The sequence below is a fragment of the Peromyscus leucopus genome, chromosome 8b (assembly GCF_004664715.2).
Source record: "Peromyscus leucopus breed LL Stock chromosome 8b, UCI_PerLeu_2.1, whole genome shotgun sequence".
Taxonomy (NCBI): domain Eukaryota; kingdom Metazoa; phylum Chordata; class Mammalia; order Rodentia; family Cricetidae; genus Peromyscus; species Peromyscus leucopus.
In genome coordinates, this window is record NC_051086.1 from 58,652,089 (window position 1) to 58,669,838 (window position 17,750).

At 51.2% G+C, this 17,750-nt stretch overlaps 2 protein-coding genes across 5 annotated transcripts in view; one reads left to right on the forward strand and one right to left on the reverse strand.

Annotated features, from left to right (window-relative positions):
- Smyd4 (SET and MYND domain containing 4) overlaps positions 1 to 7,907 on the forward strand; it is a 68,891-nt gene extending 60,984 nt beyond the window's left edge. For 2 of the 3 annotated variants that reach the window (XM_028866735.2, XM_028866737.2), the window contains one exon: positions 7,723 to 7,907. In XM_028866735.2, the coding sequence (XP_028722568.1) occupies positions 7,723 to 7,744 (22 nt within the window). In that variant the 3' untranslated portion in view covers positions 7,745 to 7,907. The remainder of the gene's footprint in view (positions 1 to 7,722) is intronic. The other variant, XM_028866736.2, reaches the window with a different exon arrangement.
- Positions 514 to 11,720, reverse strand: Serpinf1 (serpin family F member 1). 2 transcript variants are annotated; one of them, XM_028866743.2, is made up of 8 exons: positions 11,608 to 11,720; positions 7,915 to 8,002; positions 6,201 to 6,399; positions 5,492 to 5,647; positions 4,841 to 5,044; positions 3,821 to 3,963; positions 1,345 to 1,555; positions 514 to 889 (listed from the first exon to the last, which is right to left on the reverse strand). In XM_028866743.2, the coding sequence occupies exons 2-8, from the start codon at positions 7,993 to 7,995 to the stop codon at positions 630 to 632; spliced, it is 1,254 nt and encodes a 417-aa protein (XP_028722576.1). In that variant the 5' UTR covers positions 7,996 to 8,002; positions 11,608 to 11,720; the 3' UTR covers positions 514 to 629. The 2 variants fall into 2 exon arrangements, with proteins under 2 accessions (XP_028722576.1, XP_028722577.1); XM_028866744.2 differs by lacking the exon at positions 11,608 to 11,720 and adding an exon at positions 11,153 to 11,242.
- Between the last annotated feature and the right edge of the window lie 6,030 nt (positions 11,721 to 17,750).

Here is a 17,750-nt window from a genome sequence, read left to right on the forward strand (position 1 = left end):
TATTAAGAGGTTGGGCCTAAGGCTGGGCGGTGGTGGCGCACACCTTTATTCCCAGCACTCGGGAGGCAGAGCCAGGCGGATCTCTGTGAGTTCGAGACCAGCCTGATCTACAGTGAGTTCCAGGATAGCTAGGGCTACACAGAGAAACCCTGTCTCAAAAAAAAAAAAAAGGAGTTGGACCTAGAGGAGATCTCTGGTCTCCTCTTTTCTCTTTGCTTCCTGGTCATAAAAGACAAGTCACAAGACTGCTCATCCCATGTCCCAGAGCAAGGAGCCCCATCATGAGCTGGGACCTCTAAAGCAGCTGTGGATTTCCCCAGGAAGGTGTTATAATGAGAGAAAGCTGAGGAGCGCCCCAGCAAGCGGGTGTGAGTCCTCATTCACCGATGCTCTGGAGCAGAAAATGGTGAGTTTCTGCAGTTAAGCAGGGCCAGTTACCACCCGGTCAATTCATAAGGACCAGTTTCTCTCCATACTAAACACAGCTCCACGCAGAAGGAAGAAAGCAGTGAAAATTCAGGAAAAGCTCGTTTATTGCAAAGGATACATTGAAGCTATAGGGCAGCCTTCCTGGAATGTGTGATCTGCCGTCCCTCGGGTTTTCTTCTGGAACACACTGAGGAGAAGCATTAAGTGCCCCTGGGGTCCAGAATTTTGCCTATGAAGAGCAGGGCCCCCGTGTCTGTGTCTCTCAGGACAAAGATGAAAGGCTGGTTAAGGTGATAGTCGAGTGGGAAGGTGAGGCGGACGGGCTGGAGGCTTGGGTTAGGGCTGCTTTCCGCCCCCTCCTCGGTCCACTCAAAAGCGGCCCTGTGTTCCACCTGGGTGAGCTTGACGGGTTTGCCTGTGATCTTGCTGAAGTCAGGGGCCTCAAACAAGGACTGTAGCTCTGTAGAGATTGAGAGAGATTCCATTAAAACCCTCCTTGTCACACACACACACACACACACACACACACACACACACACACACTCACAGTCCTGGTTTGTGTAAGATGATTCTCAAGAAAGAAAGCAGGGAGTGGAGCATCGCTCTGCCCTGTGGGGTATGAGGTGCTCTGAGCTGCTACAGGCCCGGGACCTACCTGCCAGCATAGAGCCAGCAAGGCTGTCTGAGAAACCAAGGTAAACAGACCGGGCCTGAGACGGCCTTCTGGGCTGTTAAGGGTATGTGCTCATAGGACCAAGGACTACATCTGATGGGACAGTGCTTCTGTGTTCCCCTCCCTCATAATAATGTAGCAAGTGCCCAAGAGCCTCCCTACAAAGTTTTGTCAGCAAGGTGAAACGCTGAAAGACTCAGCCTCATTTCCAGCCCCTGGAGCAAAGTGGTCTTCAAACATACTCATCTCCTGCAGAGACTTAGTGATTTCGCCCTCATAGCTCAGCTTCAGCTTGGGGACGCTCAGCACGGCTTGGATGGTCTTCAGTTCTCGATCTATGTCATGGATGAACTCAGAAGTGAGGCTCTCCTCTATCATGGTCAAGTTCTGGGTCACCGTCAGGGGCAGGAAGAAGATGATGCTCATGCTTCCTGTCAAGGGCAGCTGGGCAATCTAACAACAGAGAAGCGTGGGAGTTAGTCCTGGGGCCAGCCTCAGCCCTGAGTTAGTCCTGGGGCCAGCCTCAGCCCTGAGTTAGTCCTGGGGCCAGCCTCAGCCCTGAGTTAGTCCTGGGGCCAGCCTCAGCCCTAATCTGTGCAACGGCTGTCTTCCACAGTTTTCTTCTCAGCTTAATACCAACGGAAGTTTGATGAAAAAATGTTAGCTTGTGGTTTATCTTAGTTGGAGTTTCTATTGCTGTGATAAAATGTAACCAAAAGCAATTTGGCGAGGAAAGGGTTTATTGCATCTTAGAACTCTAAGGTCACACTCATCACCACAGGAAGTCAGGGCAGGAGCTGGAGCAGAGGCCACAGTGGACTGCTCTCTGACTGACTCCCCCAAGGCTTGTTAGCCTTGATTTCCACCAGCCAGACCACATGCTGAGAAGTGGCATGGTCCATGGTGGGCTGGGCCCTCCCACATCAATCATTAATCAAGAAAATGCCCCATAGGTGTGCCCAGAGGCCAGCCTGGTGGGAGCACCGTCTCATTTGAGGTTCCCACTTCTAAATGATCTTGTGTCAGGTTGGTGACACTAACCAGGACCTGGTTCTCAGGAGCTGGAGTTGAATATCCTCCCAGAGTCTACTACCTGCCAGCGTTTACTGAGCATTGCTTTGTGCAGAGCCCTGGGCTACAAACGAACAGTAAAACAGACCCTAAGGCCCGTGGGACAGTGTCAGGGCTTCCCAGAGCCCCATGTGACCACAGACAGAAATGTCGTTTCTCTAGTGGGGCTTTGTTTTTTTTTTTTTTTTTTTTTTTTTTTTGAGACAAGATCTCTCCATTATGCTGCCCTAGAACTTTCTATATAGACCAGGCTGGCCTCAAACTCCCAGAATCCCACCTACTTCTGCCTCCCAAGTGCTGGGATTAAAGTGTGCCACCACATCCTACTGTTTCAAGCCCTTTTGTCCGATTTCCGAAGAAACCATAGCCTAGAAGAGGTTAGTGACTACTGATTTGGAACTGAGAGAAGTCAGATGCACTCTGAGAGTCTTAGAATGTCAGTGTGGACGTTCCTGACAACTTGTCAGAATTTGGCTCTTGATTCTAAAAAGAGGAGCTGTCAGGAAAAGACAGCTTTGGGCTGGGGCGTAGCACGGTTGGTAGAGCACTTGCCTGACATGCATGAAGCTGTGGGTTGATCCCCAGCACTGCATTAACCAGTGGCACGTGCCTACAATGCCAGCTTTTGGGAGTAGAGGCAGGAAGGTCAGGAGTTCGAAGTCATCCTCAGCTAGTAAGTTTGAGGCCAGCCTGAGTTACATGAGGCTCGGTCTCGAAGAGACAAAAGGAAAGAGATGAATGAATAAATCAACATTTGGGTGCTAAGTTTCTTTCTTTGTTTCATTCTGGCAGTACTAAGTTTTAAACTCAGGGCCTTGCTCATACTAGGCAAGTGTTCTACCATTGTGGGACATCCCAATGAGTGCCTAGTCATTTTTTGGTTGGTTCTTTTGTTTGTTTGGTTTGGTTTGGTTTTTCTGTGTATGAGTAGTAGCCTGAATGTCTGTCTGTGTACCACAGATATGCCTGGAATCTGCAGAGGCCAGAAGAGGGTGTCAGATCCCCTGGAACTGGAGTCACAAACAGTTGTGAGCTGCCATGTGGGTGCTGGGAATTGGACATGGTCCTCTGAAAGAGCAGCCAGTGCTCTTAACCCCTGAGCCATTGTCCTGGTCTATTTCTGTTTTCTGAGATGGTCTCAAAGTACAGCTCAGACCGGGCTCTTGATGACCCTACCTTAGCCTCCTTACTGCTGGGATTACAGGTGTGTGTCACCATCCCCAGCTCTGAGTGCCAGATTTTGAAAACCCATTTTCTGTGACCTTGGTCCTAACAACAAACCCTGGAGAATAACTGCCTCTCACTCTGCTTCAAGAAAAGGAAGATCCCAGGTGGTGGTGGCGCACACCTTTAATCCCAGCACTCGGGAGGCAGAGCCAGGCGGATCTCTGTGAGTTTGAGGCCAGCCTGGTCTACAAATCAAGTTCCAGACCAGCCAGGGCTATACAGAGAAACTCTGTCTTGAAAACCAAAAGAAGGGAGCGGGGAGGAAGAGGAGGAGGAAAAAGGAAAGGCCCAGAAACATTACTAACTTGCCCAAAGTCACACAGTAAACTTTAGATCGCTGGCCATTCTCAGCGGCCATCCATTCCTTTCCCACCCTGGCCCTCTCTGGCTCCTCCCACCCACCCCTCTATTCCTACAGACCTTGCAGTTGAGATCGGAATCCAAGCCATATCGTAAGATGGCCTTGGGTTCTGACATCATGGGGACTTGCACAGTCCTGTCCTCATCCAAGTGAAAATCCTGGAGGGTCGTCTTTTTCGAGTCAAACTTTGTTACCCACTGCCCTGGAAGGAAACACATAGAGCTTCCTGAGCTGCCGTCACTGGAAAGGCCAGAGGACCGTGTTGTGTCTCCACTGGCCAAACAACCCTGAGCTGTCATGGACACAGGAGCTGCTGGGTCCCAGCATGTGTGACAGAGACCACAGGATCCAGCTCTCTTCCCCACGCCAACTCAGACGAAAATAAGTGGGTGTTCTCACTTTGGCTCCGATCACCAAGCTCTTTTGTTTAAGGTGGTCTTTAGCGTGCTGGGTTGCGCCTGCTCTCCTCTCCTGTGTGCTCGGAGTAGGAAGGCCCAGGCTTTCCTCTAGCTCAGGCGTCCACTCTTGCTGCTACTCAGTAAGATGGTCACATTTTAAGAGGGAAACTGGTCAAACTCTTCCTGCCTCAAGCCCTTTTCTGAGTAAAGCAGACCTCCTATGAGGCCTGTGGAAGGGTCTCCTGACACATTACTGCTGCCTAGAAGAGTGTTAATAGGTAACCTGAAGCAGCTTCATGAGCACAGGGCGGGCCCAGGAGTGGTACTGGGTTGCTGTGAGAATAAGACAGCATATATTGTACAGAGTATGAAGTAGATGTATAATCCTCACAGGAAAGCTGAGGAGACAGGCGGCACAGGAGAAACTTAGACAGGACTCTGCACTCACAGGGCACAGCCATGATTAAACCTGGTCTGATTCAAATCAGAGATCTGTGTCCAGCTCCACGCAGATGTTTCTCTCGTCACATAGTTCAGAGACGCTTGTAGGTGATAAGCAGAGAAGCAAGCCCAGGTGGTTTTCATAGCCTCCTCTGGCCTTGCACCTGCATTCATGTTCACCGCCACACTACACACACCTACCGTCCTCCCTTGGCCCAAGAGAAGTGGGGAAGCCCTCACCCTTGAAGTAAGCCACGCCCAGGAGGAGGATGCTGATGGCACTGGGCATTTCTCTGGTGGACCGAGCGAGTTTCCCTTTCATCTGGGCCTGCACCCAGTTGTTGATTTCCTGGAGGTCTATTCGAGGGTTGCCAGTGAGGATTCTGGGCCTGGTCCCATATGACTTCTCCAGAGGTGCAACAAAGCTGGATTTTACTCGAAGTTCTTGAGAGGGAGCAGATCAAAGATTAGTGTGTGAGAGCTGAGCCAGCACTTTGAAAGCCTGCCAGACCCCAGCTTCCTGCCCAGCATCTTCCCTGACTTGCTGGGGCATCTGCTGGCTTGTCCAAACCCTGGACAGGGAACAATGGATTCCACCCTTTGCCTTCCCCTTCATGTTCCTGCCCTCCCCAGACCCCCCTGCTGTCTCCCACAGCCCACTTCCTCTTTCTGCTCCTTTGTGGTCTCACAGGCCCTTTCCTGCCCACCAGTGCCAGGCCTGGCCTGAGCACACACAGTCTATTGTTTAGACAGAAACCCAGCATAGAGCACACAGATGACCCAGGCCAGAAAAGCAGCCACATGCCAGGCATGATGGCGTGTCTGCACTTGGAAAGCAGGGGCCAGCTTGGGCTACATAGACTGAGGGGCGGGGTGGGGGTGGCTACTGACTCCTCTCAAACACAATTCTGGAAGCACTCTTGAGGCTCTTCCCAGGGGCAGTAACAGAGGCGAGGAGTTCCTTGTAGGTGCCGTGGATGTCGGGGTTGCTGATGAGGTCGTAGTAAAGAGCCCGGTGTATGACAGATTCTGTTCGCTGTTCAGCTCCTGCCAGGGGGGAAAGGATGGCAGGCTTCATAACTGCCCCGGGGACCCACAGCAGGACAGGGTGTTAGACATCTAGTCTTGTCTTCTGGGAGCCTGAGGAGGCTGATATTGCAGACATTCTAGGTGGACAAAGAGCTTCAGGGGAATAATGACTGTATCGCTAGGAAAAGTCTCTAAAATAGGCCAAGGCATCAGACCTACAGAGAGAGAAGGGGGGATGCATTCCCTCAAGTTCTCCCATCGTTATCTACACTATTGTGAGGGGGACCCCGGGCCTGCTTGTGACAGTTGTACGCCTAGAACCGGGGTAAGTGACCAGCACACAATAGGAGTCCGCTTAAGGAACCAGGATTGAGTGTCACTTCGATAAAGTGGTAGGGTGTGTGTGTGTGTGTGTGTGTGTGTGTGTGTCTCGCCAGGACCTGGCCACAGCTGCAGCCCCACCCCCACCCCGACCCTTTCCTGTTCCCTGGCAGTGTACGCAGGAGACTGCGGGGGGGGGTGGGGGGGGGGAATCCAGGTCCACCTGCAGCCGCCGTCCGCTGACACTCACCCAGAGAAAGAGCAGACAGGGCTGTGGCCACGCTGAGTGGGGACAGCAGAATATTGGCAGTTGGGCTGGCACTGGACCTCAGGCGGTACAGATCGTAGCCGAAGTTGGAGACGGCTGCTGCCAGCTTGTTGACAGGGACCTTGAAGAAGGGGTCCTCCTCCTCCACTGGCTCCCCTGTGCTGTCGGGGGCTGGGGAGCCCTGGGTCAGAACACAAGGACCAGTGGGAAGGCGCAGTGAATGGCGTCGCCTCTGGGTTGGGGCTGTCCTCTGGTCCCCGGGGGCCGTTAGTCTAAGGTCGGAATGAGTGTGTGCTCTCTGACTGTACATAACCTCTGTGCTGGGGGGAGGCAACACTCAGGGCTCGCCAGGCTGAACTGTGACCTGAGAGCGGGAAGCCTGGCCTACTTCACAATAAAAATGGGAGGGCTGGGGAGCTAGGTCAAGTCCTGGCCTGACAGCATGAGGACCTGGGTTCAGTCCCCGAAAGCACGCAAAAAGGCTGAGCATGGTGGGGCATGCTTGTAATCCCAGCACTGGGGAGGAAGAAACGACCAGGTCCCTGGGGCACACTGGCCGCTCGGCCTGGGCTAGTCAGTGTGTTCCAGACCAGGGAGGGGTCCTGGTTCAGAAACCAAGGCAGACAGCCCCTGAGGAATGACTCTGGGCTGACTTCTGGCCTACAGTCTCTCTGTCTATCTATCTGTCTGTGTCTGTCTGCCTGTCTCTGTCTTTCTCTCTCTCTGGAGACCTCCCCATCACCATCACCAGAGAAACCTGTCCTTAGGCCACACCACACTCTCCTGCTCACCGTTTCAGACTGTTCTGTGTCTGCCTAAGTTCTGCTGTGAGACTCTCCCTGTCTCTCCTCACAAGCCATCCTCTCTGACCATACCTGAAGGGAGTGTGTAGTGTTCTCACCTTTTCTCAGTGTCCACTACTTCCTTATTAGCTAGCAGCTTTGTGGGGAACTTTCTGCTCCTTTTTGTCTCGTCTCCGGGTTTGGGGAGCAGACCCGTGCTCTCGCATATGCCGGGCAAGTGCTGCCACCTCCTGTTCCTGTTGCTGTCGGTGGGGTTGGGGTCGGGGTCGGGGTCGGGGCTGAGACAGGGTCTCACTGTGTGTCTCTGGCTGTCCTGGAACTCACTCTGTAGATCAGGCTGGCCTTGAACTCACAGAGATCCGCCTGCCTCTGCCTCCCGAGTGCTGGGATTTTTATATTTCTATCCATACCTACCAACCTCAGAGTAAGTGTCCGTGGGTAGGGCTCAGTTAATACAGCACTTGTGTAGCATGCCTGGGCTCCTGCATATCATTTCGGGGGGGGGGGGGCAGGTGGTTAGTAGGTGAGGAATAAGTAAACGGCCATAGTGGCCTTGTAAGGAAACAGACTGAGGTAAGAGGGCATTGTCTAAGGTCACTAAGCCCTAATCCGAACTCAGAACCCACAATGCCCAGCTCTATAGCTGATATACCCAACTGGCTTGTCCCTCGTGTGACCCTACCCCTACTTCCTCCATACAGCAGAGGCTTCTCCATACCCTGAAAGGTGAAGCAAATACTTATCTTGCTGCTAGAGAAACCAAGACCTGAGAAAGGAAGGCCAGAGCCCGCCCCGGCCCTAGCACCACCTCCCTGTGCTGGCTCCTCTGCCGCCGCCGGCCGGCCGGGGAGGGCCTAGAACAGCTGCTGCCCGCACCTACCCGCCCTACTGACCTCAGAGCTGCTGCCGACATTCTGGCCGCTGCCGTGCCCAAGCAGGGCTCCAGTCCAGAGGAGTAGCACCAAGGCCTGCATCCCGGGGCTACGAGGGAGACAAGACAGGTGACTCCCCTCCCCCACACCCTGCGCTGCCACCCCACCCTTGACAGGGGCCCCAGGCTTGGTGTCCCTGGCCTGCACCTGCCGCTTCACCATGAGCTGTGCCTCCATGGTGGTTCCTACCAGGAGACCCACCTTCCAGCCTAAGCGCCAGAGCAGTGAAGACCCAGCAGCAGGCTTTCTGGTCATACACACACACACACACACACACACACACACACACACACACACGCGCGCGGAGGCGTTTCCTTGCAGGCATACAGCCAGCTCATTTCGTAGGATTGGAACCCTGTCTCAGAACGGGAGCAGAACCAGGTCTTTATGGACTCACAGAACATCTATCCGTCTAGCCCTGCTATCCACCAAAAGTTTTCCGGCTAAAAGCCTATGATAAGGGGGCTGGAGAGATGGCTAAGCACTGACTGCTCTTCCAGGGGTCCTGAGTTCAATTCCCATCAACCACATGGTGGCTCACAACCATCTGTAATGAGATCTGGCGCCCTCTTCTGGCCTGCAGGCAAACACGCAGACAGAACACTGTATACATAAGAAATAAATAAATCTTTAAAAAAAAAAAAAAGCCTATGATAAGGACTCAGTCTATTGCCCCTGACCCTTTTTATTCAGATAGGATCTTGCCTGCAGCTGTCCTCCCCCATCCGCCCCGAGTGCTGGAATTCCAGGTGTGTGTCACCATGCCGTCAACCCCATTCTTCCATCTCTAGAACAACTCCGTGTGCTTAGTTAAGAGGTGTGGACGAGGGCCACACTGCCAGACCTGACTTCATAGCTGTCCAAAGAACAAGTCCCTCCTACTGTTATGAGGGTTAAATTATATAACCCCTCTCTCTCTCTCTCTCTCTCTCTCTCTCTCTCTCTCTCTCCCCCCCCCCCCCTTTTTGAGACAGTCTTGCTATATTTAGGCTGGCCTTGAATGTGTGGTCCTCCTGCCTCTGTCTGCCAAGTGCTGACGTCACAGGTGTGCACACCCACACCTGCCTAGACAGTATCTTAGCAGCCCTTAGCAGTGCCAGGGCTTGGGAAGATCTCAGCTGTCCCTTCACTGACCTCTCTTCTGAAAGGCCATTTCTTCTTCCCCTCACTAGCATGGAAACAGCTCTAAACCCCAGAGCCTGCCTTCCTGCAGGTTAAACAACACTCATTTTTGGTGGGACCTCCCACATCCCACCACCTCCCTAAGCAGCGACCTTTCTGCCCAGACTCTAGTCTGGCACTTGGAGACCACAGGGCAAAATGAAATCTGGGCTATGGGTTCTCCTGAATCATTCCTGGGCTCCCCTGGAATCAGGTCTAGGGGTGGGAATGAGGGCCACAGGGAAGCTCATCCTAGAGTCGGAAAAGACCACTGGTTGTCCTAGCGTGTCCCCCACCCATCCTCCAGCACACACACCCTGAAGAGCCCCTCAGCGCCACCATTACCCTGTCACGTGTATTTGCCCCCCCACCCATACATCACCAACTTTTCTGACTTCCCAGAACAAATTGGATCTGAAGAGTCAAGCATGCAATCTGCAATCGTTGGCTAAGGTCCTGAAAATTAAGTCAGATAATCCACTAGAAAACTGCAGCCCGTGAGGGCGAACAAGAGAAAGTTTACCCTGCTTCCTTCCGCAGCACCACCAACACAAACAGCCTCCTTCTTCCTAACCCTTCATCAGATCTCCCAGTGGGAATTCTAGGGACCCCTGTGTTCTCACCCAGGGGCGCTGCCTCCCAGCTTGCTGGGGAGAAAACCCGTTGGAACAACAGAGAAAGTGATGCAGATTTAGCCCTCCCCACCCAGCCCCACCCATCGTAGGCAGCAGCCTCCCTCTGCTGATTTATCGGAGATGCACAGAAAGCCCCCTCTGGTCCCTCTGGGTGGGCACTGACTGACAGAAGGGAGGAGATGGTCACCTTTGGCATCCTGTTCCAGGAAGTAAGTGAGATGCACTTGCAGATGGGACCTCCTGGAGTTCCTCCAGGGTCTAAGTCAGATCACTGTTACCAAATGGGTAGGCTGAGAACGGAAGCTGAGCTGGGGAATAGTAGGCGTGGGGAGACACGGGGTCCAGTGCTGGCCCAGGAGTTATAAACAGGGACAGGTGCTAGTGGAGTGTCTGAATTCTCCACCCGAAGCCACAGGAGTTACAGGAGTTAAGGAAATGGAGACCCTAAGGACAAAAAGTGCGGGTGTGCAGCAGGGGCCCCACAGGACACATGCAATGTCCTGGGAGCAGTAACTGTGGATCGGGTAGGCAGCTTTGACTAGCCAGGGGCACAGGGACAATGATGCCATCCCGTCCAAAGGGCAGTGTCCAAGCCAAATTCCTGGGCTACCGTGGGGGAGGGCATGGGGAAGGGTCAAGAGTCTCCCCTCTGAGCCAAGGTCTGCCCCAAATCAAGAGGCACAGAAACTGGGGTGTTGTGGTCTCAAATCCGAGCTGGGAAGACAAATAGGAGCCGGCACATGTGTTTCCGATTAGGCCCAGCCGGGAGACAAACACGCTGCTCCTCCTCCTCCACTGCTCCCTCCTCCCAGAGCCAAGCAGCCTTCCAGCCACATGGCAGTGGACATGTGGACAGTGCAGGGCAGGACACCTCCCTCCTGCTGCCTCGAGGACTGTGCCAGGGGTCCAGTCTGGCTGGCTCATCTACACCACTCACCTCCGGGGCAGCTTTTTTTGTTGTTTTTCTCTGAAATCTTGGAACCTGAAACGCCCCATAAGCTGCACCTCCCCAACACCCCAGAAAAGCCAGCCCTGGGGCCAGAACTCCCTGGGCTCCACCCATTCCCCTCAGCCCGGGGGCTGAACTGATGGGCAGCTAAGGTCCAGACGATGGCTGGCACTTGGAAAGTCTGTCTCTTTTCTTTGACCCAGACCACTCCCTGCTGTGGCTTCCCCGGGAGGTTAAAAGGCTGCAGAAGAACAGCCAGACCCCACACACCAGCTAGGCTAAAGGGTGCTTATTGTTTGCAAGAGGCCGTGACCTCATTTGTCTCCCATTCACAGAGAATCGGTGGTAGCTGGACAGAGGACCTAGCAGGCATCCCATCCCAGCAGGACTCAGGCAGCCAGCTGCTCCTTGCGGGGGGGTGGGGGTGGGGAGTTGGGGGGGGGAGGATAAGCACCAGTTGATTGTGAAAAGCAGCAATCCGAGTGAGTGGAGCCAGGTCGGTCTGCAGGAAAGACCACCTTCCTTGCTCACTGCTGATGGAAGCGACTTCGGGGAGAGCCCTGCCTGTAGGATGATAGCCCCTGTGGGGCCCTTTTGGGACCAGACCCAGAGCTTAGCCCCCCACCTCCCACCACTACCACATTGTTCCCCGACTCCATTCAAAACCCGTCCAGCCTCTCCGTTTGCTGCAGTGGGATATGGGGATAATAGCATCCTGGCCCTCTGTCCCCCAACTCCCTCTTCCCTCTCATCTGTTCACCCTGCTCCCTAAACTGCAGAGGCTACTGTATCCCTACCTCCACCTCCTTGCACCCCTCTTTTCTGCTCTCTGGGGTGCCCCTGCTCCTCCCAGTCCCTCTAGCCAGGGGGCCATCTGTCTTCCCCAGGCTAGACCAGGAGCCGCCTTACCTGTGGTCCGCCGCAGCTCCTTTCTGAAGTAAGTCTGGGTCCCTCTCAGCCTGCACCCTGAGGGGGCTCTAGCAAGCCCTGGAGTGGATTGCTGCTTCCCAACCCAGCGTCCAGCAGGCTTCGGATTACAGCTACTCCTTTCTTAAAGTGACCTGACTCAATTTGGAATCTGTGATTGCATCATTGTGTGGTGTTAACTTTAACCCACTGCTGCCCTTCCATCCTGTGTCCCCAAGACCATGCATTCCCATCCCACTCCTCACCCACCACATCTTCCCTGATGGGCCCCTCCAACAGGGTGGCTAACTCAAAGCACTTGGGCCAGCCTGGGGTAGGTCATGAGTCTGAACTTGAACATCAGAAAGGGTTGGCTGAGGGGCAGGCTGCATGAAGAGAAAGTGAGTCGGTGTAGAGACAATGGTTTTTTTCCAGGTGGTTAGCTCTGGCTCTACCTGCAGTTGGAGAGCCAGATAATTCTTCATCTCCTGGAAAATGAAGGGATGGCACTGAGCCTGTCTGCTGTGAAGTTCTGGGCTCTCTGAAGATTACAAAGGACGGTGGGGGTTGGGGAGATGCTAAGCGATTAAGAGCACTGGCTGCTCTTGCAGATAACCTGAGTTCTGTTCCCAGTACCCACACCAGGGACTCACAACTTCCTGTAACTCCAGCTCCAGAGAATCTGATGCCCTCTTCTGGCCTCCTCGGGTATCACACACGTACAGATACCCATACACCGACACACAGACACATAAATAAAAATTAAAACCTTTAAAATGAAAAGGAGGGACAGTGGAGGAAACATCTGACCAGAGGAAGAAATGGAGTGTACCGGACACCCATCCTGGGAGGGGGCTCACACTAGAGGTTGCCTGCACAGGAGAACACTTACATTCAGCTTGCCCTGGGGTGTTAGAACTCATAATACAGTTTCAAAACTAAAACATAAGCAATGACTAGCGACTCCAGGTTTAATCCCCTGACCTGAAATACTTAGGCCTATAAAAAAGAAAAAAAGTGTTGGATTTGGGGGACCTGGAATATTTGCGTCTATATGAGAGATCTTGGGAATGGAAGGAACCCAGTTCCAAACTTGAAATTCACCTGCTTCCTGTAACTCTGCACACACTCAGCCTGGAGGTAATCAATACTGAATAACTGGTGTGGTGCCTAGAGTCACAACAATTGAAAGGTGGTGACACAAGTTCAAGGCCAGCCTTGGCCACACAGTGAATTTGAGGCTAGCCTGGGGCTACATGAAGTCCTGTGTCATAAAATAATAAAGAAAAGAAAAAGTGGCCACCGAGGTGGCTTAGCAGGTGAAGGTGCTGGCCACTGAGCCTGAAAACCCGAGTTCTCTCCCCAGCACCCACACAGAAAGAGAAAACCAACTTCGACACGTGATCCTCTGACCTCCATGTGTGTGCCATGGCTTGTGCACATACCACCCTACACACACTACGTAAATCAATGCAATGATTTTTTAAAGAACAGCCTTTTTGTTACTCCTGCTCATGGAACAAAGTTCGTGCACATTGAACTGTCCACTGTGTAGCATGGAATCTCATCCAGAAAGCGGAAGGTTACGGAATACTTCGTATTGCAGCTGCTCTGGTTAAAAATGTTGCTTTCTAAATGTATATAACCAGTGTTTTTTAGGCTGACTAAGAAAGCCTGATAACTATTCAGAGAAAGAAAGAGGGAGGCTCAAAAGAGAAAATTTAGGGGACTCTGAGCATTCTCGAGGAAGCCCCAGAAAGCAGAGCTTGGGCCAGTGGGACTTTGCATTGGGCAAGGTTCAGCTTTATAAGAGGGAGAGTGTCAACAGTCAGGGTCCAGGGCCTTTCAATAAAAATACCGGAGTGACTCCAGACAGAGTGCTGTGTTAGGGGTAAAGGCACTCTCAAGTGTAGTAAGACTGCTGATGAGAGTTCAGTCCTTGGGACTCTAGGTGGAAGGAGAGTGCTGACTTGACAAAGTTGTCCTCTGGCCTACACACACACACACACACACACACACACACACATACACACACAGACAACACACACACACACACACACACACACACACACACACACATACACACACACACACACACACACACACACACACACATACACACACAGAGTCAAAAGCAACAAAAGATGAAAATTTCTCAGTTAATCTCCCCAATCACCCAGTGCCACATTCTGAGCACAGCTGATACCAATATCTTCCCTCGCTGGTTGGTGGTTGGTTGGTTGGTTGGTTGGTTGGTGACCAGGCCTCACTATGTAGCCCTGGCTGGCCTGGAACTCAACAAAGATTCTCTTGCTTCTGCCTCCCCAGTGTTGGGATTTAAGGTGTACCCCATCACGATCACGCCTAGCATATTCTTCAAGCAATATCATGCTCTAAAAAGCAAATATAGGCAGGACAGGATGATGCACACCTGTAATCCTAGTTCTTGAAATGTAGAGGAAGTATGGCCAAGAATTCAAGGCAATCCTCCATAAGAGTTGGTGGCCAACCTGGGCTACATGAGACCCTCTCAGAAAGAAAAACATAGGGTCTATGAGATGGCTCAGCAAGTAAAATAAGCATGATGATATGAGTTCGATTCCCCAGGCCCCACATGGTAAAAGGGGAGAAATTACTTCCACGGGTAATTTTCTGATCTCCACTTGCATTCCATGGCATGCACATAGACATTCAAGCACACAAAACAAACAAGCAATAAATAAATATCTGGGTGTGGTGGCACACATAATTCCAGCATTGAGGAGACAGGAGGAGAAGTATTGGAAATTTAAGGTCAGCTTGACCTACATAAAGAATTCTAAGCCAACCAAGAATACGCAGCAAGACTCCATCTCTAAAAATCAAAATAAGATAAATAATACCCGGGCTGGAGAGATGGCTCAGAGGTTAAGAGCACCGACTGCTCTTCCAGAGGTCCTGAGTTCAATTCCCAGCACCCACATGGTGGCTCACAACCATCTGTAATGAGATCTGGCACCCTCTTCTGTATACATAATAAATAAATCTTTAAAAAAAAAAGATAAATAATACCCAAAGAAGTGCAAACTATAAGAGAAAAGGTTGATGATAAATGCGGCATTAAAGTTAGAAATTTCTCTTCACATAAAGATACCATAAAACAAAGAGGAGCCCAGCAGTGGTGGCACACACCTTTAATCCCAGCATAGGCAGACAGATCTCTATGAGTTCCAGGTCAGGCCCGTCTACAGAGCTAGTGCCAGGACAGCCAGGGCTACACAGAGAAACCCTGTCTCAAAACAAACAAAAACTAGAGAAAAAACAACCACACCAAAACATTCTAGTGAGAAAACCAGAAATGATTCAAGATGTGGAGAGATGACTTAGCAGTTAGAACATTAGTTACTCTTGCAGAGAACGTGGCTCAGTTCCCAGCACCCACATGGTGGCTCACAACTCTGTAACTCCAGTTCTGGGGATCCAGTGCCCTCTTCTGACCTCTGTGGGCACAAGGCATGCATGTGGTGCATAGACAAACACTCAAACAAAATGTTCATAAAACTAACAAGTTTTAGGGACTAGAGAGATGGCTCAGTAGTTAAGATCACCAGCTGTTCTTCCAGGGGACCCGGGTTCAATTCCCAGCATCCACATGGCAGCTCACAGCTGTCTGTAACTCCAGTTCCAAGAATCCAACAACCTTACACATACATACATGCAGGCAAAACACCAATGCACATGAAATAAATAAATAAATAAATCTTTTTTTAAAAAATCTAGCAAGTTTTAAATTAAAAAATGTAAGAGAAAAGTAAGGCCAGGTCATTCATAGCAGAATCCCAAGTGGCCAATAAATGTATACAAAGAAGTTTCATGGGGCTGGAAATGGAGCTGAGTGGTACAACATTTCCTTAGTATATTAAAAGACTCTCAGCAGGGCAGTGGTGGTGCACACCTTTAATCCCAGCACTTGGGAGGTAGAGCCAGGCGGATCTCTGTGAGTTTGAGGCCAGCCTGGTCTACAGAATGAGATCCAGGACAGGCACCAAAACTACACAGAGAAACCCTATCTTGGAAAAAAAAAAAAAAAAAAAGACTCTCGGGGTTGGGGATTTAGCTCAGTGGTAGAGCGCTTGCCTAGCAATCGCAAGGCCCTGGGTTCGGTCCTCAGCTCTGAAACATAAGTAAATGAATAGATAGATAGATAGATAGATAGATAGATAGATAGATAGATAGATAGATAGATAGATAAAAATTTAAAAAAGACTCTCAGCCAGGCATGGTGTCTTTGATCCCAGTTCTCAGGAAGTAGAAATAGAAGGATTTTTATGAGTTTAAGGCCAACCTGGTCTGCATAGCCAGTTCCAGCACAGCCAGGGGTAAATAATAAGAGACCATCTAAAGCCCCACCCCCACAAAAATGGGCCCCCGAAAAATGTTATCATTGCTGATAATCAAAGGAATGCAAATTAAAACCATAGGAAGTCATGTTGCATACTCATCAGGTTGAGAAGATGTAGACACGTGACACCACCAGTGTTGGTGTGGGTGTGGAAAATGAACTCTGCTCATCACAAGTCTGTGTTCCTATGACAACTTTGAAGAACAATATGACAGTACATACGAGCATTGTGTGTGATTGTGTGTGGCAGCCCTGGCAGTTGAAGGTGGACAAAAAGCCCGCAGCTAAAGCCCAGTATTCTACTTCTGAGTGCGTACACCAAAAGCCTCCCACAGGCCTGGAGGGTTCGCTCTCATAGGGCGCTGGCCTGGCATGCATGAGGTCCTCGGTTCCATCCCCCACTCGACCAAAGAATAAAATGAGCATACAAGGAATTATTCACAGGAACACTATAGCGGCGTTGTTCCCAGTGTTTCAAAAAAAAAAAAAAAAAAAGGAAGCTTCTAGAGTGACCTCAATCCAGCTGCCGATACTCTAGTGCCAGTGCCTCCCGGGGCCGCACCTAAAGAAGGGAAATGGTAAAGAGGGTTCTCTCTACACCATGGCTCCCACCAAGCCAACCACCACAAATGCATGATGGGAAAGCACTCTGGAAGCCACTGGCTGCCAAAGGCTCTGGCGAGAGTGCTCCCTCTACTGGAAGAGAGAAGAAACCTCATGGTTTCATTCTTGGTTCTGTGGGATTCCAGGACATTAGACAATATCCAAAGTTCACCCAACAAACTCTCAGACCCTCCTTCCAGTGTCTGCTCCAAGAAGTCACTCAAGGCTTCAAACAGGTCTGTGCTGCCAGGGCACAGCTGTTAGCACCTGCTGCCAAGCCAGATGACATGGAGAGAGCCTACTCCCACGAGAAGTCCCCTGACCTCTACAAGTGTGCTAAGGCATATGTATGTGCACACACAATCAACAAACAAGAAAATGCATAAAACATTTAAAGACCTCTTCTAGAACTGGGAGTATAGCCTAGTGCAGAGCACTTCACTAGCATGCACAAGACCCTGGGTTCAATCTGAACATTGAGAAAAAGAGAAAAGAAAGGAAGGAAAAATAGACTTTGGTTATCTACACGTCTCCTTTTTATGATATATCCCCCAAAGTCACTGTCCATCTCCCTCACAGCCATGATATAAAGAGCTGTTTGCTCTTTTTTTTTTTTTTTTGGGGGGGGGGGTTCAAGACAGGGTTTCTCTGTGTAGCTTTGGTGCCTGTCCTGGATCTTGCTCTGTAGACCAGGCTGGCCTTGAACTCACAGAAATCTGCCTGACTCTGCCTCCCGAGGGCTGGGATTAGAGGCGTGCGCTGCCACCACCAACTGGTGAGCTGTTTGCTCTTATGTCTACATAGTTTCTCCTCCCATCTTCTCTGGAACTGCTGTTGTCACCGCAGGGGTGACTTCTGTTGACTGCCACAGGGAGACCTCCATCCTACAGCAGCACGCAGCAGAGCCGAGTTCCTCCTCTCAGAGTCCTTTCTCTCCACGGTTTCTGTTTGCTCCCATCTCTGTCTCTGCTTGCTTGATCCTGGGACCCTTTTCCTTTCTATTAAATCTTTTCCCCTTAAGGGTTTGTTTTTATTTTTCCAGTCCAGTGTCTCTCCAGCCCCCCTGGGGATGAAACCCAGGGCCTTGCACACGCTAAGCAGGAGCTCCCCGCAGCATCTGGTTCCATGACATAAAGCATCTCTATGCTGTCAAATCTACGCT